Genomic DNA, 24051 nt, shown 5'->3' on the forward strand with positions numbered 1-24051 from the left:
CAGTACAAGTACTCGGCTGTGCCCTAATAGTATCCTCAAATGATCGAATTGGTTGTTCATGGCATAATGAGATGTACTCCGCAAAAGATCTTTTGGAGATCCGTGGAGGCTGAGAGCACGGGCTGTGCTTGGCAGAAACTTCCCCAAAAAATACACCGCAATTCAGCACACTCTCGGGCAGGAGTCAAAGCGCGTTGCGACCACCACTGGTCGGGGCAAATTCACTGGGCGCGTTCCTAGGACATAGTTAGGCCCTTCGTGCAATTTCTCCCCAACACTCGGCGCACCAATGGCACCACCTATAAAACGTCGAAAATTGACAGTCGCTCCTGTGGAGGAAATTCTTTTTGACAATGAGTCTCGGCATGACTATCTGACTGGCTTTCACAAACGAAAAGTTCAGCGCGCGAAACATGCACAGGAGGCTGCTGAGAAAAAGGCAAAAGATGAACGGAGGGAGCACCGTCGAAAGGTATTCCTATTTTCACCAGGGAAAATATGTTAGGGGTTTCAAACACTAAACGGGCTTTTTGTAGATACGAGAAGAAAGACAAGCAGAGCTGCAGATAGTGTTGGATGAAAGCCGCAAACGAATGGAAGAGTTACAGAACTCATCTAACCCAGACGACATGGGCAATTCAAACGCCGAAGATGAAGAATGGGAGGGATTTCCAGAGCCGCCGGTGATTGATTATGAAGCGGAATATATCGACGAGAACAAATACACTACTGTTACTGTGGAAGACATGGACCCCTCGAAGGAGGGTTTATACAAAGCTGCGGGGAATAATGACAGCGATGAAGAAAATGGACACCCAAGGCCAACGAGCGCTGAGACTAAATCAATAAAGAAGGGGAAGTCGACGAAGGATGATCGAAGTCAATCGAAAAAGAAGAAAAAGAAAAAGTTTCGGTATGAATCTCCAATGGAGAGAAAGGCCGCAAGGATAAAGGAAAGAATGGGCAATCGGAAACAGGCAAAAGCTAGACGAGAAACTTGATGTTCTCGTTTCTACTCCGTATAATTAAATAATTTGGATTCCCTGGCATCCATGTTACGGAATTTCGAAGTAAACACAATATTCTCACGAGTTCATAGTGTATATCCCGTAACTGAGGAACGCTGATATGACAAATAGTACTCCGTAAAACCACTGGAATAGAATACTAAGGGAAAGAGGAAAGCGGGAGGAGAACCACATTTCACAATAAGGGTTAGAATTTACCGCGACCGCTATGACTGTCGAGCAGAACAGCGGCTGCGTGAAGTTCACAAAGAAGGGCGCAGTCCTCCACCTGCGCTTAAAGACTGTTGAGCGTATTTTCCAACTCCTTCATCTCTGCCTGCAAGTCGCTATACTTCTGAGAAATTTCATCATGTTTTGTTTCCCACACTTTAGCCTGCGATTCAGCGGATTTCGCCTGGCGTTCAAAATGCTCTGCTGTGAGTTCGGCTTCTTGGCGACTATACGTTGATTGCCGTTAGCTATTTCTTTAAGTTATGGCAAAGGGCAAAAAGAATACTACCTCTTGTTAGCTGCCTGTGCGGCGACAAAGGTCTCGTCAAGCTCGGCTTGTAGCAGCTCAACGCGGCTCTCAAGGGCCTTTAATTTCGCATTGTCTTGGGCACCGGCATCAAGCGCCTCTTTAGCCTCTCCAAGTTGACCACGGACCCTTTCGATGTCACTTCCAAGTAGTTCCTTGCCCTGGGAGAGCTCTGAGATCTGACGTTCCTGTTCCTGGTTCTGCTCCTTAAGAAGCTTGATCTCATCCTTCAACTGCACAACTTCGTCTCGGAGACTGTCATTAGTTTCTTGGAGTTGCTTGTGTTTCTATAAGAACATAATAATTAGGATACGGATGTCGTAAAAAAAGCTATAGTGGTATGGTAGTATTGGGTGGCCACGAATGTCCCCGTTTGAGCCCCGCGGCTCTAAACATACCGCAAGAAACTGAGCTCCCATGCCCGACATTTTGAAGGTCTATGGAGATGAGAAACAGGATAAAAGATTGGATATTAAGGATCAAGCGGATGAAGAAACAGGGTGTATTTCTGCTGCTAAGAAGGAGAGAATATGCTGCATCAGGAGTCAAGTCAACGGCATCTATTTAAAGGGACAACAGTGACAGGAGTTGCACGTGACGAAACGCCCCTCCTGAAGGCGCTTAACCGTATTGGGTTCCAACATTGCTGAGTCATGTACAAGATGACGTAATGTCATAGACCCCTTTCCATAACAAGCTTTATACCCAGGGGAAGAACCTCCTGCATATCACGGAGTATCGAAAGAGATGGGGAGCTTTGTTACCATATTCTCTAAAAAGACCTCTTCCATAATTATCTTTGCAGGATACTTGAAGGCAAGAGAATGAAAACCCAGCATTGAAGCTTCTAATCCGCAAGATTACCGCGTCGATAACAAACCAAAACCAACAACAATTAACTATAACCTCCACACTACGGAGTACTCCGTCCTCCGTAAATTTCCATTGTTTGATTTATAGTTTGGTAGTTGCACAGTGGAGGAGACGAGGTCACAACCTCTCTCCAACAAAGTCTGCAGAGAACAGAGATAGTATACGGATAGCCACCTTTTTGGCTGAGTGGCAGGCGCCCGTACACTTTGTAGCGGGACAGAGATGTAACAAATAGCCAGTCAGCCTGGTTGTCTCAGTATCAATGCTTCATAGATGATAGGTGGTTACGTGTAATAAATTATATATCTACGAGGCTCATAGCAATCAGAGCTGAATTTGCTTATTAACGAAGCTTCATTAAACTTTAAACGCTGCCGCCAAGGGGAACTTCCGGTCGAGTTCAACTTCAAGATACACTTTTCGCGTGGGAAGCACTTACTACCAGAATTACACGCTGTTGAGAGCCGCGACCCGCACGCCTCCTCGGCTGGGCATAACACGCCGCTATGGCCTTTCGGTACTCGGCTCTGCGCAATCTCGTCAATCCGCGCACCCCCATCTCACCTCTCACACATGTTCAAAGGCGCTGGGCGCAAGTGCATGATATCCGGTTCCTCGCGAGACATCAGTCAAGTAATGTGCTAGAGAGATACAAGGACAAGCTTGAACAAAAAGCAAAAGAGTAAGTGCAGCTTCAACATCAGTCATTCGAGATTTTTGCGTTAGCAACAAGCAGTGTGGTAACTAGAAGCTTTAGAGAGGGCCACTCCTCCATATCCTCACTGAAAGAAGCTTATCAAGACAAAATCCAAGCTGTCCGATCTGCGGATGCTGCTGCTGTTCCACTTCCGGACGAGCTGACCGGACTATCCTCTTCACCGCCACCACCTGCCGCTTCGCCAACCTCTTCCAGCTTACATGCGACACCGCCCTCTAAACCTCTAGAATCCTCCTCTAAATCCTCAACGCCGGGCATTAAGCCGCTCTCCGCGTACCTCGATGTCTCGAAAATCCTTACCCTACCGCAGAAAGAAATAGAGACTCTCTGGCGTCTCAGACATGCACCGAACCCAAACTCAATTTGTGCCACCATACCGCTCGAAACGTATCATCGAATTATCAAAACAGCACGACAAAACCCGCAGTTTATCTTACCCTTACCTCGGGAAATCGATACTCCCGCAGAAACGCCGTCTGAAACCGGGGCCCCTACCCGTACTTCCACAGCTGCAGAGATGCACTTCCTTCAATGGGCGTTTCACCCACCATCTTCGACACCAACTCGCCCACCTACATCGGCCGATTTTAAGACAGAAAATACACACACTTCCACCGTAATATTTACGCAGTTAGCTTCATATAAGCTACATGGCGCCTACTCGCAACCCCATACTATCATAACCCATCATTTAGATCTAGCGGATGACAAGGGGCTAGTTCTTATGAATGGTACAGTGATGCCTGATAAAGGCGTGAGCCTCGACGAGGCAAAACTGTTAGTGATGTGGCTGCAACGGTTTTACGACTGGGGCGTTGACGGGAACGAAGGTGGTAGGAAAGGGGAGATACTGAGAATGTTTAGTCGGGGAGATGTAGAAGGATTTAAAGTTGAGGAATTGATAGAAGAAGTTGAGAGAGTCTAGGCGTTTGTGGCGGTTCGCCGCCGTTGAGACATGTATGACCCAAAATCTTGGAATTGTGACGAACCATTTATATTAAATAGATATAAATAAACAATGTTGGAATGTTATAATTTAGACAATATAGGTTAGAATCCATGTCAATTCTTTAATTGTATGCATATCAAGGTTCAGGCAGAGCGAGGCACAGACGGACTGTTATCATCCATCCAACGAGGAAGAAGCATCTGTGTTCTCTAGATTAAATATTGTATAGAATATGAAACAAGATGGGATAGCACATGCTGCCAGAGAAGAGTAAGCTCACCACTAATAATAACCTGAAACAGGACATCAAACACAATAAATGCTACAGAAAGGGAAAAGCGATCGCATCCAAGCCGCGAATTTTACGTAAAACAGAATCCCGAACATCATCCCATCATACGAACATTAAACTCAATAGGGAAGAGGTATTAAAAGTAGTATGGAGTGGCCGCTGGAAGGTGTTGATCTTCCCTGGCCTTCGGAAGGAGCGGTACAAGTCTATAGCCCCGATAATCAAACAAGGAGAAGAGAAACAAAATGGGAATAAAAGGATAGCCTAGTCTAAAACTTCGTCGACGACAAAAGAGTGCATATGCTCGAAGTACCCTGGTTCAGTGACAGTATCATTGTGAGAGCCATTCGGGAAAGTTCGCCAGACCTTCTTTTTAGCTTGACAAACTTTGTAGAGCTGGAGCATGTGAGAGGCACTGCAACATAAAACAGATCAGTTTCAGAAGCTCAAAATTGTGTCTGATTTCAGACGTACGGAATGATTTCATCTTTGAGCCCACTGAGAAATAGAATTGGCACACTCGTGATTTTGGGTAGTACCTCTTCGCTAGGCCACTGCTGGTGACAAAGCCGAGTCACGTATTTCGCGGCCGGAAAGACACTGGGGCTGTGGTCAGCGAAGGGTTGTGAGCACTGTCCGAGGAAGTTACCCACCTTGGAATCAACTTTCGTATGCTTAGGAACGTATTCTCCACGATTAATCCGGCAATATCACCGTGTTCCTGATTTTTGGCAACAAGGTTGATTGCGACAGCTCCACCTAGGCTCTGCCCGTATATCAAAAACTTCGTGCCTTTTGTTTCTGGCAATTGCCGTAAATAATCCAGGCCAGTTTGCGCATCTATTTTCAGCCCGCCCTCGTCCGGGTTTCCTGTCGACAATCCATATCCGCGGTATTCGAGCAATAGAATATTACAGTTTAAAAGCTCTCCGAAGACCCGTGCAATAGGACACCGCTGGCCGATATTTCCAGCATTTCCGTGAAAAACGAGCATTGTAACTTTTGGTTTGGCAGTCTTGTTTGTCGGCCGGATGTATAATGCAGAAAGTATCTCGCCATCCGGCGTCGGAATACGCAGGTCGTCATAGTCTGTCATTCCGAACTCCGAGGGTTTGGGGACATCGGTACGTGACCCCGGGGGGAAGTTGCGTGGATAGATAAGGTCACTAGAAAGGAACAGCGTCAGAAAGGGGTGTGGGTTTGAGCGTGTGGGGGGGCCATACTTTTGTTTGAAGTAGAGCATCCCGCTTGCAACAGCTGCAATGCCAGAAGATGCAAGTAGGGGTAGTCGGAGGAACTGCACGACGTTTCCTGCCATGGCACTGAAATTCCAAGGTGAAGGTGGAGGAGGAGGAGGCGTGTTAGACATCTTTCCTGCTTTTTATAGACTAATATATCTTGTAGCCTGAAATGCGAAAGAAATATCTAGTTGCCTGGACTTCGCATGACAATAAGTATCAGCCTCCTAGGCGCCCGTTACACACAGCCAGGTGAATCAGACGGGGTAGAGGACGGTTGAAGGGAGCGACGAGATAGAACCCCACGTCAAAGCCTGGGCGTGGAACAATGGCCCGCAGGTTCAAGGAGGCGAGGCAAGAAGAGTACGGATAAAGTTGAAGATCTGGAGAGCCTCCTTGGAGACCAAATCCTTGTCCGTTCGACGATCGAAACCACGCAGCGCCTAGCCAACCCCATACTTTCCGCCGGTACCGTCCACACAACAAGGGGCCCGTATGGCGCGTACGTGTAAAATTACGATCATTACGTCAGGGAGCCAACTGGCGTTGTCGAATAAGCGCTGCCTGGCGGGAAGACCAATCAGAGGCCGGGGCCGCAGCCGCACAGAGGCTATTCCCGATTGGGCGACACACGTCCGCTGGCTGCCTTCAAGCTCCAGACAAGCTCTCGAACAGACTGTCGACTTCCAGACCATAACAATTCATATTCCTGCGCTCAAAAGGGGCCTTTGTACACAGATATCCGTGACGTGCAAACTATAGGCCTCTTTTTTGATCTTTTTCGCCTCCATTTTACGAATCATGAAACATCACGGCGTTACTGGTTGCTTAGGTGAAGGTGAGTGGCTCTATAAAGAGCTGTCTAGTATGGTGGCTCACCGTTGCAGATGGCATACACGTGGATATGGAACATCTCAAGAAAGGAGAGGTGAAGTACGTATTGGCATCTAGCCCCTGAAGTGGACCGGATTGATAGCTAACTCGTTCGCCGATGTACAGCCTGGGTACTTCGATGTAAGCCGTTCTAGCAGACATCCACCGATATACGCATGGAAGATTAACCCACCAACCCTCTTTATAGCATGGCAATAAATTTCAAGGACGGTGTAATTCTCGGTGCCGACAGTCGAACGACAACAGGCGCCTACATCGCCAACCGCGTCACCGACAAACTCACCCAAGTTCACGACACAATCTGGTGCTGCCGATCCGGCTCTGCTGCGGACACTCAAGCCGTAGCCGACATCGTTCGATACCACCTGGGCATGTACGGCGTCGTATATGACCAGCCTCCTACCACCCAGACTGCCGCTGCTTTATTCCAAGAATTATGCTACGATAACAAGGACATGCTGAGGTAAATCTTCTAAGAAAGGAACCGTCTTTTACGAATTGTGTACTGATTCTGGAAATAGTGCCGGTATAATCATCGCTGGCTATGATAAGCAGTACGGTGGTCAAGTTTACTCCATTCCGCTCGGCGGATCCCTTCATAAACAAGCGTACTCCATTGGTGGATCTGGATCGACGTACATCTATGGTTATTGCGATGCGCACTGGCGGGAAAATATGACTGAGGAAGAGGGCATTGAATTCGTCAAGGGGGCATTACGAGAGGCTATCAAATGGGACGGAAGCTCGGGAGGTGTTATCCGACTAGTGGTCCTGACAGCAAAGGGTGCTGTGAGACATTTATACCTGCCGGATACCGACTACAAGGGGCCAGGAACATACTAACCCGGGGGCTTCGTTGATTCGACTCATGTTTCTATGATATATCTCCCCAGAAACCTACAATTTTCAAGGGCTTCCTGGCTAAATGGCTCTCGGCTAATTGGTTGCTAAAAATACACTTGCTAAGATAATACTTCGTAACTCGTGGAAGCATAAGTGAATAATCACGCGAAGCGCGCGAGCTGTAACCCCATCTATCTACTCCTCCTCCTCTTCCTCCATCTTCTTAGCCTTCAAGGTCTCAAACTTGATCACCTCCACCTCTAGAGTCTCCGCATCCAACAATATCAACTCTCCCGTTTCACGGAACTTAGGAAGGCAAAGAAGCCGCACTCTGGAACCGTTCTCAGTACCTTCTAAATCCATAGCCTCCGAGGGGTATGTTTCGACGACTGCAGTTCTGAACGTAGGCTGGTTGCCAATGAAGAACACGTGCGGACAATCCTCCAAGATGAAGGGGTCGTAGTCTTGAAAAGGATAACACCCTGCCCAAATACACCGTTAGTTGTACGCAACGCCCCATGGCATACTGGCTGCAACACTTACACAACGTATCCGGTGCAGTTGGCACGGCGCACCTCCACCGTAGCATCGCCTCCATAACTTGCAGCCTGGTGTCTCCCTCTCGGTCTCCGCTGTTTTTAGTAATATCTTCCTCGGGATTGAGATATCGCAGAACATCATCGACATTCTGCCCACTGCAGCCCCAGAATCTCCACCCTTCGATGTCGCCCTGCCACGGGTTCGTGACTGTGTCCAGCCACCCGAATTCCGGCGGCTCATCTGCGCCTGGGTGGGGCAGGCAGCAGTAATTTCGGGAGCGAAGGAACAGGGCGCGGTGGATTTCCTGTTGCGGAAGTGAGAAGTTTGCTGGGTCTGTTGCGCCGGGCATGATTGTTACGGGAATGCTGGGAAGCACCTCGGCGAGGAAATTGTCTAGGTGCGTGATTGGAGAGGCATTGTAGTCCGATGCGTCGTACTTGTATTTTTTTGTCTCGCGTCCCTTCTTCGTCATGGAGATGGCGTCCTCCAGCGCAACAGCGGCGGTGACTTCGCCTCCTAGAGAATTACCGGCGATTATCAATCGAGATATTTGCGTAGAGCGCGTGGGGCTTGAATCATCCTCGGCGTTACCGATACCTTCGCCATAGCCAAGGAGGAAGTCGGCCAGTAACGTCAAGGTTACCGTGTCTCCAGACTCCCCAGAGATACCCAGTCCACTGACCAACGCAATCTTTTTTCTCCGTCCTCCCTCAGTCTCCGCCTGGCCTCTCTTCCTCTTGCTAGAATCTTTAGGCTCATGTTGCCAGCGGACAGGCTGGGGTGGTAAGTCCGGCAATCTGATATCTATAGCCTCGAAATCGCCATTGGCATTCTCCGTGCCGAGAACGGCTATAATGGCACCGGTAACAAGCATAGGGGAGTGAAGCGCAGTGCAGGTGAGACGAAGCCGGCCGGATTCATCCTCGAGCATGGTTTGTACGTCCCCCTGGTTAGAAGTGTCGTGATACGTCTCACGAGGAGGAGGGAGGGATGTGAAATGCTATCAAGTATGAATTAGCGCATGCAGGAAAACGACTGTTCAGTGAGATCTCACCTCTTTCGAGATATCCTCCAAAATATTCGGCTTCAGAGGTAGATCCATGTATACCGTCCCAATCACCCAGCAGAACTCGCCCTGCCTTACATCCAGCACTCGATCCACCCGACGAGCTTTCTCACCGGCGATCTATTTGCATAGCCTCTTAGCATCCATGGAACGAAGGCCACCAATTCCAATTATCCCAGACTTCACAACAGCCCCAGGGTTTAGGGAAACACACTTCAGCATCAGACCAATCAGCCAGCGCTTGCTCCGCTGCAGCTTCCTTCAATCTCGCCAGTCGTACGAAGTATAAATCAGCATACTGCTGTTGGTAGTGTCTCTTTTCGCCGGGAGGCAGACGGAAGGTATAGAGAGGGCTATAGTTCGAGGGCTGTCGGTACTGAGGAGGGTATTCTTCTTCCGTGCTAAACCGTCAATCTCAATCAGCTTGCGACGTTCATAAGACGGGCGGTGTGGGCTCGTACTTTGGAGGGCGAAGGAATTGCTCCGCGGGGTCGTCGTGAGACATTATTATAGTATCGGCAGGATACGGCGGATCGGAGAAGGAAGGCGGTCAATTGGACGGTAGTCGGTTGGTGAAGTTAATCCGAGAAGCTCGAGCTCGCCAGTCTGCCGGCCTATTGTGCTTGAGATGTTGTCCATGGCCATAACTAATTGATAAGACGCGGGAGACGCGATTTTCCGCCCCAGCGCGTTTTAGGCTTAGCGCTGTCGGAAGCTATTTCCCGCTGCACCGTCGGAGCTTCTGACGACGACAACACAACGTCGAGAGGTCTCTCATTCATGTCTAATCTAGGAATTAGAGTATTGTTTTGAATATGAAACATTTATGTCTATTTCTAAGCAGTCTAAGAAGCAACATCTCTCGTCCATATTAGCCTTAGTATCCATAACCTGCTGTTCAGGCTCGCAAACTATTCCACCATTCTAATATTAACAGGGCACCCTGCATCTTATTCTGCCATTTTCCATTGAGTATTGCTAATATATTACTTTCCTAAATGCTATCTATATTTCAAAACTAGCTTGTCCGTGATTAATATCTCATGGGACAACCAGGGAAAGTCTTGATTGGCTAGTGAATTATGATACCAGTGACATATACAACGACCTGATATTGGCTTTCCAATATCTACCAAATATGATTCATTTCAATAATTATGCCATCTCGACGGTCCAACTTCACGATTTAGGCGCGAGATAAGCTTCAGGGCTGCCGATACGAGGCAGCCCACCCGCAATGAGTCGATACGAACTCCACATAACTATGACCTCCAGAAGCTAAAGCGACTACAAGGGCTAATTCTCAATGGTATTCATTCCAGTCATATACCTCCACACACTCAACTCATCTTATCTATTTATCTCCGCTTCTTATCCTCCTCGAAGTCACGCACGACGCGGGCATAAAACTCCTCGTCCAGCAGCACATCCACACCAGTCATCGCCAGGGCCTTGCCGCCCATGACGGTGCGGTCATGAGCAAACGGCGTGGCGGCGGCGGCAGCGAAGCCGTGGGTGTGGATATTGGCGGCGTCGACGACGGGGATGCCCAGCAGGGCGTGCAAGCCCGGCACGGCGTGGGTGACGTTGCCCTGGTCGGTGGAGCCGGACAGGTCGTTGGGGTCCGGGTCGAGGATGCGCTCGCCCTGGGCGGCCATGTGGGCCTTCCAGGAGTCGCACAGCGGGGTGTTGATGCGCAGGTCGGCCATGACGGGGCTCTCGTCGAAGGCGAGCGAGCAGCCGGTGGCGAGGGCGCCGGCCTCGAGGCACTTGCGCACGCGGGCGCCGAGGGCGCGCGCGCCGGTGGCGGTGGCGCTGCGCACGGTGTACTTGGTGACGGCCAGCTCGGGCACGGCGTTGGTGATCTTGGGCGCGTGCAGGATGGTGCCGTGGATGCGCTCCTCGGGCCGGATCTGCTGGCGCAGCATGGAGATGTTGTTGTACGCGGCGACGACGGCGTCGAGCGCGTTGATGCCCTCGTAGGGACACGCCGACGAGTGCGCGCTGACGCCCGTGTAGCGGCAGATGATGTCGTAGCAGGCGACGGCGCCCAGGCCGCCGGAGCCGATGGCGCCGAATTTGGTGAAGGCGTCTTCGGTCTCGGGGTGGCTGGTGATGATAAGTAACTAGGTAACGGGCGAGAAAAACATATACTCACAGCATCAGCGAGACGTCCACGTGCTTGTAGGCGCCGGCGTTCAACAGATCAATCTTGCCGCCGCCATCCTCCTCGGCGGGGGTGCCCAGCAGCTGGGTGCGGCCGTTCAGGCCGAACTTGTCGATGGCGTGGGCCAGGCCCAGGAAGGCGGTGATGCTGGCGGTGGCGATGAGGTTGTGGCCGCAGCCATGGCCGATGTCCGGCAGGGCGTCGTACTCGGCGTTGAAGTTGACGGTGCGGGCGTCGTCGTCGGGGGCGCCGCTGATGAGCTCGAAGGCGGTGTCGAGCCCGTAGGCGTGGCGCGTGGGCGTGAAGCCGAGGGTCTCCAGGAAGTCGCAGATGGTGTCGTGGGCGTAGTGCTCTTTGTAGGCGAGCTCAGGGCGCTGGTGGATCTGGGAGTGGTGTTAGACAGATACTGCTACTGATGGGAGTGTGGTTGGTGGGCTCACTTTCTGGTTCAGCTCGAACAGCCGGTCGGACAGGCCAGCAATGTACTCGTCGACGGCGGCGCGGATCTCCGCCAGCGAGGGCGTGGTGGCAGCCATGGTGTGGTGGACAGAAGACAACTCGGCTCAGCAGATACAGAAACGACGGGCATACAGCGGACGAGTGGTTGGCGGGGCATTGCGAACACCCCCCCACCGGCCATTTATATATCCTTCTTGTCTTGTCTGGTCCCTCGCGCCGGCACCAAAGCGGAGTTGCTGGAACAATGCCGACCGTATTATCGCTCTCGGAGTACTTTGTAACGTGGTGTCTGGGCGCGGGGGTTGATGGCTGGCACGCCATTGGCTGCGGCGCCAGGGACAAAGCCGGGCCTTAGTTAGTGAGTTAACTGGCTAATTAACTGGCTAATTAACTGCGGGTTAATAGTTAACTAGCTAACTCCCCCCGCATCACGTTCGCCCCCGGGCCGCGGCTGCGGCGCTCGGCAGGCAGCCAGCCAAGTAACTACGGAGTACGGAGTACTCCGTATAGTTACTTTATTCTCTATATAACCCACGCCGTCAACCACCGCCACCACCACCCTCGCACTCCCATCCCTCCTCCTCCACCATGTCCCTCCGCACGCCGCTCTGCGACCTGCTCGCCGTGCGCCACCCCGTGCTCCTGGCCGGCATGGCGCGCACGTCGGGCGCTCCGCTGGCCGCCGCCGTGTCCAACGCCGGCGGGCTCGGCACCGTCGGCGGCCTGGGCTACACGCCCGCCCAGCTGGACGCCATGCTGACCGAGCTGCGCGCGCTCCTGGCCACGCCTGACCTGCCGTTCGGCGTCGACCTGGCGCTGCCGCAGGTCGGCGGCAGCGCGCGCGCCACCAACCACGACTACACGCACGGCCAGCTCGACGAGCTGGTCGAGGTCGCCATCCGCCACCGCGCCCGCCTGTTCGTCTCCGCCGTCGGCGTGCCGCCCGCCCGCACCATCGCGCGCCTGCACGCCGCCGGCATCCTCGTCATGAACATGGTCGGCGCCCCGCGCCACGCCCACAAGGCCCTGCGCGCCGGCGTCGACCTGCTGTGCGCCCAGGGCGGCGAGGGCGGCGGCCACACCGGCGACGTGCCCTTCTCCGTGCTGGTCCCCGCCGTCGTCGACGTCGCCCGCGCCTACACCTCGCCGCTGACCGGCCGCACGCCGCTCGTGGTCGCCGCCGGCGGCGTCAACGACGGCCGCAGCCTGGCCGCCGCGCTGATGCTGGGCGCCGCCGGCGTGTGGGTCGGCACGCGCTTCGTCGCCAGCCACGAGAGCGGCGCCAGCCGCATGCACAAGGACGCCCTGGTGGCCGCCGGCTTCCACGACACCATCCGCACGCTGGTCGTGTCCGGCCGCCCGCTGCGCGTGCTGCCCAACGAGTACGTCGCCGACTGGGAGAAGCGGCCCGACGAGATCCGCCGCCTGACCGAGAGCGGCGTCGTGCCGCTGATGAAGGACCTCGAGGACGGGAAGGATGTCGATTTGCCGTTTCTGATGGGCAGTGTGGCCGGCGCCGTCAACGAGATCAAGCCCGCCCGCGAGATTGTCGAGAGCATGGTGGCCGAGGCTGCCACCATGCTGCGTCTGGGCAGCACGTATCTGGCCGACGGGAGCAAGCTGTAATAATAATCAAGAATGGGTTGATTTCATTGGGGGGGTGGTCTGTTTGTATATTCATCGCATGTTGTCTGCTACTCAATTAATGCTTCCTATCAAAAACTCATCCGGCCCGGCTGTCGGGGGTATAAGAGCAATCACCGCATTGTCGACATACCTACAGCATCATACATGTACAAAATGCCCTGTCCACGCGCTTCACCAGCGGCTGCAGCAGCAGTAGGCACGTAACAATAACACAAAACACACAAACCACAGAAGAGAGTATAGCAGTCAATCAATCAGTCAAGCCCAATCACCCACTCACTCAAGTCGAAATCCTCCCCAACCAGAGACGTCCATCCAAACAGCCCCAATCTACCCCATCAATGCTTGTACCCATTCACCACGCGATTCCCATTCGACCTCGCTTCCGCCAGCGTCGGTGGCGGCGGCGGCCCGAACACCGGCTTCTCCGCCGCCGCCGCCGCCGCCGTCTTGGGCCCGTGCTGCGGCTCGCCGTCCACATACTCGCCCTCCTCGCTCAGATCTTCATCCTCATCCTCATACTCATCGTCGTACTCGCTCTCCGTGCCCTCGTCGTCATCCTCGTCGACCTCGAGGTCTTCGGCCACCGCCTGCCCGCGGCCCTGCTGCTGCATGCGCCGGCACAGCGCCTCCAGGTTGTTGCTCTTCTTGCGCCACTTCTCCAGCTCCTCGTTGTTGCGCGTGCGCTCCTCCGCCATCTCGAGGATGTTGCGGTTCGTCTGGTCGTGCTTGCGCGTCAGTGTCAGGTTCTCCTTCTCCAGCCGCTTCGTCTTCTTCGACATCTCCTCCATCTCCTTGCGGAACGTCATGAACAGCTCGTTGCTATTATTAAGCGTATCTTCGACCTACACAAGACCAGTCAGTAGCCAATCCCACCACCCGCACCACGTACCGCGTAGACGGCAACACCCACCTGTTTGAATTTCTCCACGTAGATGTTCAGCTGGCTCCGCAGCTCCGCCTCCGTGTGTGAGAACGTCGACACCTGCGAGCTCAGCGCCCGGCAGCGCGCCGCCTCCGTCTCGGCGTGGCGCCGCTGCTCCTCGTACTTGGCCGTCAGGCTCTGGATCTCCGCGTCCTTGTTGCGCAGGAGCGCCTTGAAGTGCTGCTCGCGCAGCTCGAATTTCTCGCCAATCGTCTTGATCTTCGCGCGAAGCCTACCGCCCACGTCAGAGAGACCCCGCTCGCGCGCTTGGACGTCCAGTACTTACGCTTCGTCCAAGTCAACGTCGACCTTTTCGACCCGCGCGTTGCCCTTCTGCGCCATGACGTCTTGGATATCGAACAGTAACGAATCGAGCCGGTCGTTGACGATCCCTCGCGCTCTTCGCTCCGTGTCCTCGAGTCTCTTGTTCTCATCCTATAACGAGTGGTTCATACCGATCAGACAAAAAACCTTTTGCTTGTTGGGAAGGAACTCCGCAGAAAAAACAGGGTCGTAGTTGATCACCCACTTTGACTTTCTTGTTTTCTTTCGTCAGCTCGCGGCACAGCTTCTCCAGCTTGTCTTTCATCGTCGCTGTCTTGTTCAACTCCGACTTGCCCTTGTCCTGGTCCTTTTGCAGCTGGTCCGCCCGCTTCTTGCTCTTGGCGTAGTCGCGGTCCAACTTTTTCATGTCGGCCAGCAGCTCCGTGTACTTCTTATGTACCGTCTCTAGGCGAGTCATGGGCGATTCAATGGTGTTCAGAAGCTGGTTGAGATCCCGCGTGGCCTTCTTGACTTCACGCTCTACACGTAAAAGTCAGTAAAAAAAAAAAACCTAGGCCCTCGTTCGACGGCCTGCGCAACGTAAATCGACGTTGCTGGCAAGACAGCGTCCCCTATTGCACATGAACAATCACTCTGGAGTAGATTACATACCAATCTCCGCTTCCTGGTCCTTTTCTCCCGCGGCATCTTGTTCGAGTTGGGAGATCTTGGCAGCGAGTAATTTCGATGTTTCGGACGGGTCGGCCGGCTTCTTGCCCTTCCCCTTCTTGCCCATGCCGGAGGGCGGCATAGCAGACGGTTTGGCCGGCGGTGGGTGGCCGTGGGCGAGGTTGGGGGTGGTGGAGGCTGAAGATGGGGTGGTGGTCGGGTTGCTCAAATGGGTTTGCGAGGAAACAGTAGCCATTCCCTCGGCCACAGGGGGGGAAGTTGGAGCGTCAAAAGCACCAATTGCGACGTAGCGCCCAAGTAGTGTCGTGCTGCTGCTGCCGGGCTCTGTTATGCCTGCAGACTGCCTTTCTCGCCCGGCCGGTGCGAAGTCATTCAGAGTTTTTTCCCCAGGACGGTGTGGCAGCGCGGTGTGACACAGCCAGCAAAGCCGGGTGCAGAGAGATGGAACGGCAGAAACCACACGCACACACGAGATGGAGCGGGAGACTGACGCTGGGGCGGCGGACGGGTGGTGCTGGGGCGGCGGCGGGAGTCGGATGGCGGTGGGCCGGCGGCGGCGGTTGTGGTTGTGGTGGTTGTGCTGCGTGTCGTGCAAAGCGTGCGTGAGAGAGCGAAGAGAGTTCCGACGCCAGAAAGCAAGAGGGGAGCCGCTCGCCATTGGCTGCCGCCCGACTAGCGCCGTCTGGCTCCGCCCTCATCGACGCTCCGCCTGCAACGGCGATGCTTGCTCTGCTGGCCGTCGCGGGATAACAGGCGTCGGCACTGTTGGGGATACTTGCTTTGCTGTTTCTAGGGCTGTCATTGCTGTGCTTCTAGCCTGTGTGTCTGGCGGGCTTGCCACCTCACTCACTACGCATCGCCCTCCCACCAAGACTTTTTTCACAGTCATCGGCACGGCATTCCTTTGACCGAAATTTCACCAAAGCGCGACGCTGTGGGATTATCTCATTACGGAATGGTATTTGAAATTGGCCTGCAAACAACCCTATAACCGTCATGCTTCGATCCTCAAGCTCTGTCTTGCGGCACAGGGCCTTTGGCTCCCAGATCCCGTGTCTCCGATACCCAGTTCGGCGTGCGCCGTTTGGTCAGCCCATCAGAGCAGCGTCAACCGTCACCGATGTGAATGAGTATCCCGAGGTAGGGGGCAAGCTCCATGGATTTACTGTGCAGGAGAAAAAACACGTTCCAGAGCTCCTGTTGACCGCCGTTCGGTTACGCCATGACAAAACGGATGCAGACTACCTGCACATTGCCAGAGACGATAAGAACAATGTCTTCACTGTTGGGTTTAAGACGAATCCCCCGGATGCGACCGGTGTGCCGCATATCCTCGAGCACACGACACTTTGTGGAAGTGAGAAGTTAGTTGGATGCATTTCTAGCCTTCGACGTTGCTCTGCTTATAATGAATGTACTATAGGTTCCCCGTCCGTGACCCGTTTTTCAAGATGCTTCCTCGATCTCTGTCCAATTTTATGAACGCCTTTACCTCATCCGACCATACCTCCTACCCATTTGCGACCACCAATAAACAGGATTTTCAGAATCTTCTGTCGGTGTATCTCGATGCCACGCTCCATCCACTGCTCAAGGAGGAAGACTTCAGGCAAGAAGGATGGCGGTTAGGACCCGAGAACCCCAGGGCCGCCGAACTCGCCAACACAGCTGAAGACGCCAGACCAGAAGATGATATCATTTTCAAGGGCGTGGTGTATAACGAAATGAAAGGCCAGATGACGGACGCGAACTACCTATATTATATAAAATTCAAGGAGCACATATTCCCTTCCATCAACAATTCAGGCGGCGACCCGCAGTATATAACAGACCTGACTCATGAACAGCTCGTTGATTTCTCCAAGAAGAATTATCATCCAAGCAACGCAAAATTTTTCACGTATGGCAATATGCCCCTCGGTGATCACCTCCAGCAGATAGGCGGCGTGCTGGACGGCTTTGAAAAGAAATCATGTCCGTTGGACGTGAAGACTCCCCGGGATTTAAGTACTGGGGTTGGTTATACGCTTGAAGGGCCGATGGATCCCTTAACGAGTGAAGACAAGCAGGCCAAGACTTCCGTTTCGTGGCTTGCAGGCGACTCATCCGATGAAGTTGAAGTCTTTTCCCTAAGCATTCTCTCCTCCCTGCTCCTTGACGGCTATGGCTCGCCGATGTACAAAGCGTTGATAGAGAGTGGCCTAGGCTCGTCTTTCACGCCCAACACGGGGCTCGATACTTCCGGAAAAGTGCCGATTTTTTCCGTTGGGTTAAACGGAATATCCGAGAAGGATGTCCCACTCGTCAAGAGCCGAATCGAAGAGGTTTTTCAGGATTGTTTCAAAAAGGGATTCGACAATGAGAAGATCGCGGGTTATCTTCACCAGCTAGAACTTGCACTGAAACATAGAACTGCGAACTTTGGAACTGGCGTCATGGAAAAAACGCTGTCGTCATGGTTCAACGGGTTCAACCCTACCAGGGAGCTGGCGTGGAACGACACCATCAACGCCTTCAAGGAGCGCCGGGAAGGGAAACAATACCTAGAGAGCCTGATGGAGACCTATTTTATGAACAATAAAACCTTGACTTTCACAATGGTAGGCTCTCCTACGTATAATGAATCCCTCGCTGAGAAAGAGAGTATCCGGAAAGAGAAAAAACTGGCAGAGTTGACCTCGAAGTTCGGTTCCGCAGAAGCGGTTTCTGAGCATCTCAAAAAAGAAGAACTCGAGCTTTTGAAGGTCCAGGAGTCTGCTCAGCTCGCTGACGTGAGCTGCTTGCCAACTCTTCATATCCAAGATATCCCACGCCAGATGGAACGGAGGACGGTTAGAGAATTCAATATCGGTGACGTTCAGGTAGTCATGCGAGAAGCTCCTACCAATGGCCTGTGTTATTTCCAAGCTCTCAACGTGTTTGACGATCTTCCTGACGTGGCAAGGCCACTCTTGCCTCTCTTCAATGACTGCGTGATGCGTCTGGGGACGGCGAACCGGACCATGGAGCAGTGGGAGGACTTGATCAAACTCAAAACCGGCGGTGTTTCCACCTCCGCGTTTTCTGTCTCGTCGCCTTTTACCCTAGGGGAGTACTCGGAGGGCCTGCAATTTTCAGGGTACGCCATGGATAAACACCTTCCAGATATGTTGGATATCATCACGACCCTAGTCGCAGAGTCGCATTTCTCAAGCCCAAGAGCACCAGAAACTATTCAAGAGCTTCTCCTTTCCAGTACCAACGGTGCCTTAGATGCTGTGGCGGGTTCGGGTCACCGGTTCGCTGTCAATGCTGCCGCCGCTGGTCTCTCCCGAAACTTCTGGGTACAGGAGCAAATTTCCGGCTTGTCCCAGATTGAGGATGCCGCTAAGTTTCTTCATGCCTCACAAAACTCTCCCACTCAGTTCAACAACATCATGCAGAGGCTACAGTTGATCCAGGCTTTTGCTCTTTCCAGATCTCCGAAACTTCGGATTCGTGTGGTTTGTGAGCCGGGTAGCGCCGGCGAAATTGAAGCCAGTCTCCAGCACTGGCTTAGCCGTCTGCCAAAAGCGGCTCTTCCCCCGGCCTTGGAGAATAACCGCCAGCCTTCATCGTCGTCACGGCAGATACTTTACGAACTCCCGTTCCAGGTATCATATTCCGGCGTCGCGCTTCCCACGACGCCGTTCACAGGCGAGGACAGTGCCCCGCTCAGCGTGCTCTCGCAGCTCTTGACACACAAATACCTGCATCCCGAAATCAGAGAAAAGGGCGGCGCTTACGGCGCCGGAGCCTCCAACGGGCCGATCCAAGGCCTGTTCAGCTTCTCCAGCTACCGCGATCCCAACCCGATGAACTCGCTCAAGGTGTTTGACAACAGCGGCGTGTTTGCGCGCGACCACGCCTGGGAGGAACGCGAGCTGGCCGAAGCCAAGCTGGGCATCTTCCAGTCCCTCGACGCTCCCATGAGCGTGGACCGGGAAGGCCAGCGATACTTCCTGACGGGCGTCACGCAGGACATGGACCAGCGCTGGCGAGAGCAGGTGCTGGATGTCACCGGTGATGACGTGAGCAGGGTTGCTCAGAAGTATCTTGTCGACGGAACTGAGCGCGTCGCTTGCCTTCTTGGGAAGTCGGAAAATGTGTCTAACCCTGACGAGTGGCAGATACGACAGGGCCTCCAGAATAACGCCGCGAATGCCGGTGTGGACAATGCCACTTCAGAAGCCGACGGTGCTTCTGCCGCTGCCTCTATATAATCATGTTTGCTATATACCATCGGACTGCGCATCTTCCTGGCGTTTGGAAAAGAAAATGAAGAAAGATTTTGTACTATAGACTAATGTATTTATAATGGTTCCCCTCTCAACGCTTTGTGATGCTCTGCTTGATTTTCTAGGTTCTCTCTTCTCTCATGACACCATCAGAATGGCACCGTGGCCAGATATGCTAGTAACGCGCTGCTCAGAACAGAGTCAAGACGTCTTCCAACCTCGCGTCCCCATGGTTGGCAGATCACAAGTCCCTCGAGGATCCCGTCCTCGAGAAAAAAAGCGCAAGATCGATATGACGGTTGCGGGCGTCGTTGGGCTCGTCCAGGAGATGTTGGCGTCGGTCTTGACAACACGGCAAACTTTGCACTGTGGTGGCTGGACCGGAGTCAGGGTCTATCTGGACGCGGTTCAATCGATCCCCCGTTCTGTTTTGCTTCCATTTTTCAGACCTGCCTGGATCCTAAAGAGTCTATGGAGGGCGGACTAAAAATGAGAAGACAGTGGAATTATCCGTCTTTGACTCTGTGATCTAATCTAGCATGTCATTTCTCATTATTCTTTCCGCACCGCTACTCCCCTCAGCCTTACATACCCCAGCCACTTACTACCATCCTCTCGTGTGATCACCGGGTCCAGTACCTCACACACATGCTTGACAGCGCTGTCCCGCTGCTCGCCTTCGCGCAGGACCTCGAAGAAGGATGCGCCCATTAGCCTCAGCCACCCTTCAATCCCTCCTTTCTCATCCGTGGTTAATTTGGTAGGTCGATACTCCATCTCCAGCTTCTCAACCCGGAACCCGATATCCTCCAGGGTCTTTCTCATCCATGCTTCGGACGGGAAGAACCACGGGTTTGCGTCCCGGACAGCATCCAGGGACACGCCAGAGTGGACCAGGGCAGCCATCATCGCACAGTGCACCTCAGGTACGTTTCCGTGGCCACCCATTTCAAAGACAAAAGAGCCGTTTGGCTTGAGACAGTCGTGGATTGCCTGCAGGACGGACACGCGCGTGGCCGGGTCCCGCAGAATCCAGTGCAATGCGGCGTTTGACACGCTGTTTCGGGCATCAAGACAGGCCCTGGGATTGCAATGGTGAACAGAACAGAACTTACACTTTATCCCAAGCTGCCCCTTCAACACTCCCCTCTCTGATTTCTTTGTCCAAATACCTGCAATCCAACTCCCGATACTCTACATTCTCCCTCGCCCAGTCCTTTTTCGCCGCTGCCACCATTGCATTCGACGCATCGAGGCCTAGTACCTGGCCCACGGCCTTCATGTAGTAGCCTGTGAACTTGCCATCTCCGCAGCCGATATCGAGCACGCGGTCCGTAGGCTGCGGGTCGATGTAGCCGAGCACGGTCTGAGCCAAGAGCGGGACAAAAGACGCGGATGCTTTGTAGGCCTGCGAAATATGCTAAGCAGTGTGATACGGCGGGTGGGAGTAGATCTATTTCTATATAAAGTACCTCTGAGGACCAATGATCTGTGCCTGCCGTTCCGCCGCGGGACGTCTGTGCTGCCATGCCTGCTTGGTGGTTTGATGTTTTGTTCCCGTTTGCAACTGGCCTAGTTTAGGAGCTGTCTGTCTTGGCCCGCGTTCCGTTCGTAAATCCCAGCTTGGATAGAAACCGGGCAAGAAAACAAGCAAGCAGACGAACAGCAAGCCAGCGTGAATGAGAGAGGCTATCGCGACGGCTTTTATCTACTGATCTATTGCGGAGAGCTCCGCAGTCTACGGGTGTCATGGAGAGCGGCAGGCAGGCCGATATCGGACCAGCAGGATGCTTGTCTGCATATTCAAGCCTAGTGCCGGGTTATTGGGGTTGAAGGGCTTATCAGGGCGGGTTCTTGGTTTTGGGATGCCGTCATGCGAGAGAAAACGTATGATAGGAGTGCTGTCTTTATATCCGTATGGAGAACGGTCTTCACCCCTTCCTAATAATATGTGCCCTGCATTATTAAAGCATATTACTTGAAAGCCGTAGCGCTAAATACCCCACTGGCATGTGCCGTGTGCGCTCCTTACGGAGTAGTAGTAGTAGTTACTTCTCCGCACTTCATCCTGAAAGGATTGCAGGGTTAGGTGCACGGTTAGGTGCATCTCGACCGTAAACGCCGAGAAGCACTCTGTTTTCAACCGCTTCTTATGAAACTTCAGTATAATGCGATGCTGTTATACCAACATGGATCCGTGATATTGTCTTCGCCCTCGTCTCATATTTCCCTTGCTCACGAACCTCAAGTGCTGCAATTCGTAAGACATTATTATTATTATTATTTTGATCATCAGTTTGCATTCTTGTTGCCCGCGCGGAGATTGGGCGAGCTCCCCCTTAACCATTTTGGATCTTGGCTCACAGCGAATGTTTTCCAGTCGCAGCAGAATTGACAGCAACGCTTTTGAGGCTTGGCAGGCAGGTAGTAATAACGGGGAATGTCGTTGAGAATGCCGAGAAAATTCTGTTTCTAGAGTAGACGGTTCAGTAAGACAGGCGCCCAGCGGTGTGTTTGAGGCGAAGCACACATTGAGAATACAGGGGGAACGCGAGGTGAAGGTGCCGCGAATAATAAAGACTCTGCCAAAACATCGCGTGTTTGGAAAACAGCCCGCCCGGCGATATTTATTTATTTCTCAAGCTTCATTATCGGGACCAGATGTGCCGACCCGAACGGTCCTTATCTTGCTCCCGATTCCGAGGCACAGTGGCGCTCCTCCCAAAGACGCTCGGTCTCGCAGCTGACAGGAGCATTTTATTCGAGTACAGGCCGGATGCGAAGAGGGCGGCCACGTTCGTCCAACGGTGCGACTCCGGCCGCGGCGATCGCAATCAAAGATATAGCCGATCCTAGACTGATCACCGGCGATCGTTGTCGGGCAACATTATTATATATTATTTCTGCGCTCAGAGGGGTATTGCGCGGGTATATCTTGCGATGGAGGTTCTGTAGACCTGCTAACCGATAGTTATCTCAGCAGCGGAGTAGTTATGGTTACGAGAAGTAGGAGTGGGCAATTGCATTCTGCTGGAAGACAACCGATGTTGGTCCCGACGCAGGGCTAACTAACTGGTCAGTTAGTTAACTAGTTAGCAGTTGGCAATACTATGACTGCTGGCATTGCGATATTGACGAGACGATAGACATCTCTGGCAGAACGCACACCCGGCACCGCGGATCGTACGCCCGACTCGCAGGGCCGGCGAGGATCGCGATTGGGCTGGGGCTCCGATACCCCTGCGGTGAATACGGACAATTCTCTTCGAAGGAGGGCGGGGATCCCTGCATCGGAGGGGAATTGCCTTGTAAGTACGGAGTATACTCCGTTCATTTATCGTTATAACCTCTGGCGGCGAGCTGGGTGGTCAATGGACGGCCTGCTCAGGCAGCGAGATGGAATACATTTAACTACTTTATGGAGATGCGTGAGCACCGGCTCTTGGGCAGAAATCGCCGAAGCGCCATGGCGTCAGGGTCCAGCCACAAGCTTCTGGCCAAGGGCGATTCGAGACGCCAAAGTGAAAAGGAGGCGTAGAAAAAAGGACCTGCTGGCTCGCCACCGGCGGCCGCGAAAAGCACGAGGCCTGGCCCTTGCCAGAAGCCGGGAGAAAGCGTTCTCGTAAAGCACCCAATGGCTGTGTTGCAGGCAGTCGAGGTTCCGGAGCAATTCTCGTGAGAATTCCCGCCCGTCTCGCTATATAAAGCCAAAACCTGGGAAAATCCAGAACAAGTCTGACCGCACGGCAGCGGAACAGCAATCGCACCCATCCAGACCATCTATCCTGTACCCTTTTTTCTCGTTCTCATTGACTGGTTGACAGCATTGCAGCCCCAGCTAGCTACATAGCTACATAAATCCATAGCTAGCCAGGGCCAACAGTGCAAGAAAACCGCCGGCTCGCCACCCCGTCGCCGCACTCCGCCCTTCCTACCCACCCTCAGCACGATCCGCCTGCAATGCGCCGGACACACGGCAGATGGAGGAACGCGCTGGCCAAGCTGGGAAGACCATCCAGCCCCCCGAACCCGCCGTCATCGCCTCGTCGTCGTCCCTGAGATCGAGATCGCGCGTCTCCGCCCTCGACCAACAACCGCAGCAGCAGCAGCAGCAGCAGGAGGAGGAGGAAGAACAAGACCAGGAGCCGCCGCAGCTGCCGCCCCACGACGGCGGTGTGCACGAGCTCTTCGAGCTACATGAGATCCCCACCCATACGCGGCGAGACTCGTCGCCGTCGACGATTTCGTCGGGCGAGTTCCGCGTTGTGAGCCGGCGGTCGACGCGCGAGAGCCAGATGACACGCAGCAGCCGCGAGCCCACGGGCCGGTTTCGCCATCTGATCAAGTTCTGGCGGCGCAATGTGGTGCTGTCGGTTGCGCAGGACCAGAAGCGGGACCATTTTGGTGAGTTGCTGCACCGTCTTATTGTATTATTATTTTAATTGCCGTGGGTACCTATGGTGGGGAGAACTATGGAGCGTTTATATTTATCTTTATATTTTATTTTATTTTTTTACGTTGGCACCGCGTGTTTGAAGGAGCGTCAAACCCGGGGCCCTGCAGCTAGGGGACCGGCCGGCCGCGCACACGCATTCTCCTGCGGCCTCACGGTGTGTTTCCCGCCGGGTGCGGTGTCACTGTGTCACTCGCTTCGTCTCCCTCCTGCAGCTTGTGTGATCTGGGCT

General features: G+C 53.5%; 11 protein-coding genes across 11 annotated transcripts; 5 read left to right on the plus strand and 6 right to left on the minus strand.

Moving 5' to 3' along the window:
- Window positions 1-289: 289 nt before the first annotated feature.
- On the plus strand, window positions 290-1001 carry LOZ57_003878 (uncharacterized protein; the record flags this gene model as incomplete). The annotated part of the gene is made up of 2 exons (XM_049252925.1): window positions 290-472; window positions 537-1001. 2 exons carry the CDS (start codon window positions 290-292, stop codon window positions 999-1001), a joined length of 648 nt encoding a protein of 215 aa, XP_049108094.1.
- Window positions 1002-1302: 301 nt separating this feature from the next.
- TPM2 (tropomyosin-2) lies at window positions 1303-1973 on the minus strand (the record flags this gene model as incomplete). The annotated part of the gene is made up of 3 exons (XM_049252926.1): window positions 1303-1465; window positions 1528-1832; window positions 1944-1973. 3 exons carry the CDS (start codon window positions 1971-1973, stop codon window positions 1303-1305), a joined length of 498 nt encoding a protein of 165 aa, XP_049108095.1.
- Window positions 1974-2924: 951 nt separating this feature from the next.
- LOZ57_003880 (uncharacterized protein) lies at window positions 2925-4061 on the plus strand (the record flags this gene model as incomplete). Its single annotated transcript, XM_049252927.1, has 2 exons — window positions 2925-3100; window positions 3176-4061. 2 exons carry the CDS (start codon window positions 2925-2927, stop codon window positions 4059-4061), a joined length of 1062 nt encoding a protein of 353 aa, XP_049108096.1.
- Window positions 4062-4641: 580 nt separating this feature from the next.
- On the minus strand, window positions 4642-5746 carry bem46 (bem46 protein, variant; the record flags this gene model as incomplete). Its single annotated transcript, XM_049252928.1, has 4 exons — window positions 4642-4792; window positions 4852-4977; window positions 5031-5543; window positions 5601-5746. The coding sequence occupies 4 exons, from the start codon at window positions 5744-5746 to the stop codon at window positions 4642-4644; spliced, it is 936 nt and encodes a 311-aa protein (XP_049108097.1).
- A 951-nt stretch (window positions 5747-6697) lies between these two features.
- PRE3 (Proteasome subunit beta type-1) lies at window positions 6698-7352 on the plus strand (the record flags this gene model as incomplete). Its single annotated transcript, XM_049252929.1, has 2 exons — window positions 6698-6972; window positions 7031-7352. 2 exons carry the CDS (start codon window positions 6698-6700, stop codon window positions 7350-7352), a joined length of 597 nt encoding a protein of 198 aa, XP_049108098.1.
- A 195-nt stretch (window positions 7353-7547) lies between these two features.
- Window positions 7548-9463, minus strand: cdc1 (DNA polymerase delta small subunit Cdc1; the record flags this gene model as incomplete). Its single annotated transcript, XM_049252930.1, has 5 exons — window positions 7548-7834; window positions 7896-8892; window positions 8947-9078; window positions 9173-9359; window positions 9420-9463. 5 exons carry the CDS (start codon window positions 9461-9463, stop codon window positions 7548-7550), a joined length of 1647 nt encoding a protein of 548 aa, XP_049108099.1.
- An 853-nt stretch (window positions 9464-10316) lies between these two features.
- On the minus strand, window positions 10317-11661 carry LOZ57_003884 (uncharacterized protein; the record flags this gene model as incomplete). Its single annotated transcript, XM_049252931.1, has 3 exons — window positions 10317-11067; window positions 11117-11508; window positions 11566-11661. The coding sequence occupies 3 exons, from the start codon at window positions 11659-11661 to the stop codon at window positions 10317-10319; spliced, it is 1239 nt and encodes a 412-aa protein (XP_049108100.1).
- A 511-nt stretch (window positions 11662-12172) lies between these two features.
- On the plus strand, window positions 12173-13210 carry LOZ57_003885 (uncharacterized protein; the record flags this gene model as incomplete). The annotated part of the gene is made up of 1 exon (XM_049252932.1): window positions 12173-13210. The coding sequence occupies one exon, from the start codon at window positions 12173-12175 to the stop codon at window positions 13208-13210; it is 1038 nt and encodes a 345-aa protein (XP_049108101.1).
- A 359-nt stretch (window positions 13211-13569) lies between these two features.
- On the minus strand, window positions 13570-15345 carry LOZ57_003886 (uncharacterized protein; the record flags this gene model as incomplete). The annotated part of the gene is made up of 5 exons (XM_049252933.1): window positions 13570-14076; window positions 14124-14388; window positions 14443-14591; window positions 14686-14960; window positions 15093-15345. The coding sequence occupies 5 exons, from the start codon at window positions 15343-15345 to the stop codon at window positions 13570-13572; spliced, it is 1449 nt and encodes a 482-aa protein (XP_049108102.1).
- Window positions 15346-16106: 761 nt separating this feature from the next.
- CYM1 (Mitochondrial presequence protease) lies at window positions 16107-19351 on the plus strand (the record flags this gene model as incomplete). The annotated part of the gene is made up of 2 exons (XM_049252934.1): window positions 16107-16474; window positions 16534-19351. The coding sequence occupies 2 exons, from the start codon at window positions 16107-16109 to the stop codon at window positions 19349-19351; spliced, it is 3186 nt and encodes a 1061-aa protein (XP_049108103.1).
- A 521-nt stretch (window positions 19352-19872) lies between these two features.
- Window positions 19873-20895, minus strand: LOZ57_003888 (uncharacterized protein; the record flags this gene model as incomplete). The annotated part of the gene is made up of 4 exons (XM_049252935.1): window positions 19873-19900; window positions 19959-20447; window positions 20482-20774; window positions 20839-20895. 4 exons carry the CDS (start codon window positions 20893-20895, stop codon window positions 19873-19875), a joined length of 867 nt encoding a protein of 288 aa, XP_049108104.1.
- Window positions 20896-24051: the final 3156 nt, after the last annotated feature.

This window comes from Ophidiomyces ophidiicola (genome assembly GCF_022830035.1).
Source record: "Ophidiomyces ophidiicola strain CBS 122913 chromosome Unknown scaffold_14, whole genome shotgun sequence".
Classification (NCBI taxonomy): domain Eukaryota; kingdom Fungi; phylum Ascomycota; class Eurotiomycetes; order Onygenales; family Onygenaceae; genus Ophidiomyces; species Ophidiomyces ophidiicola.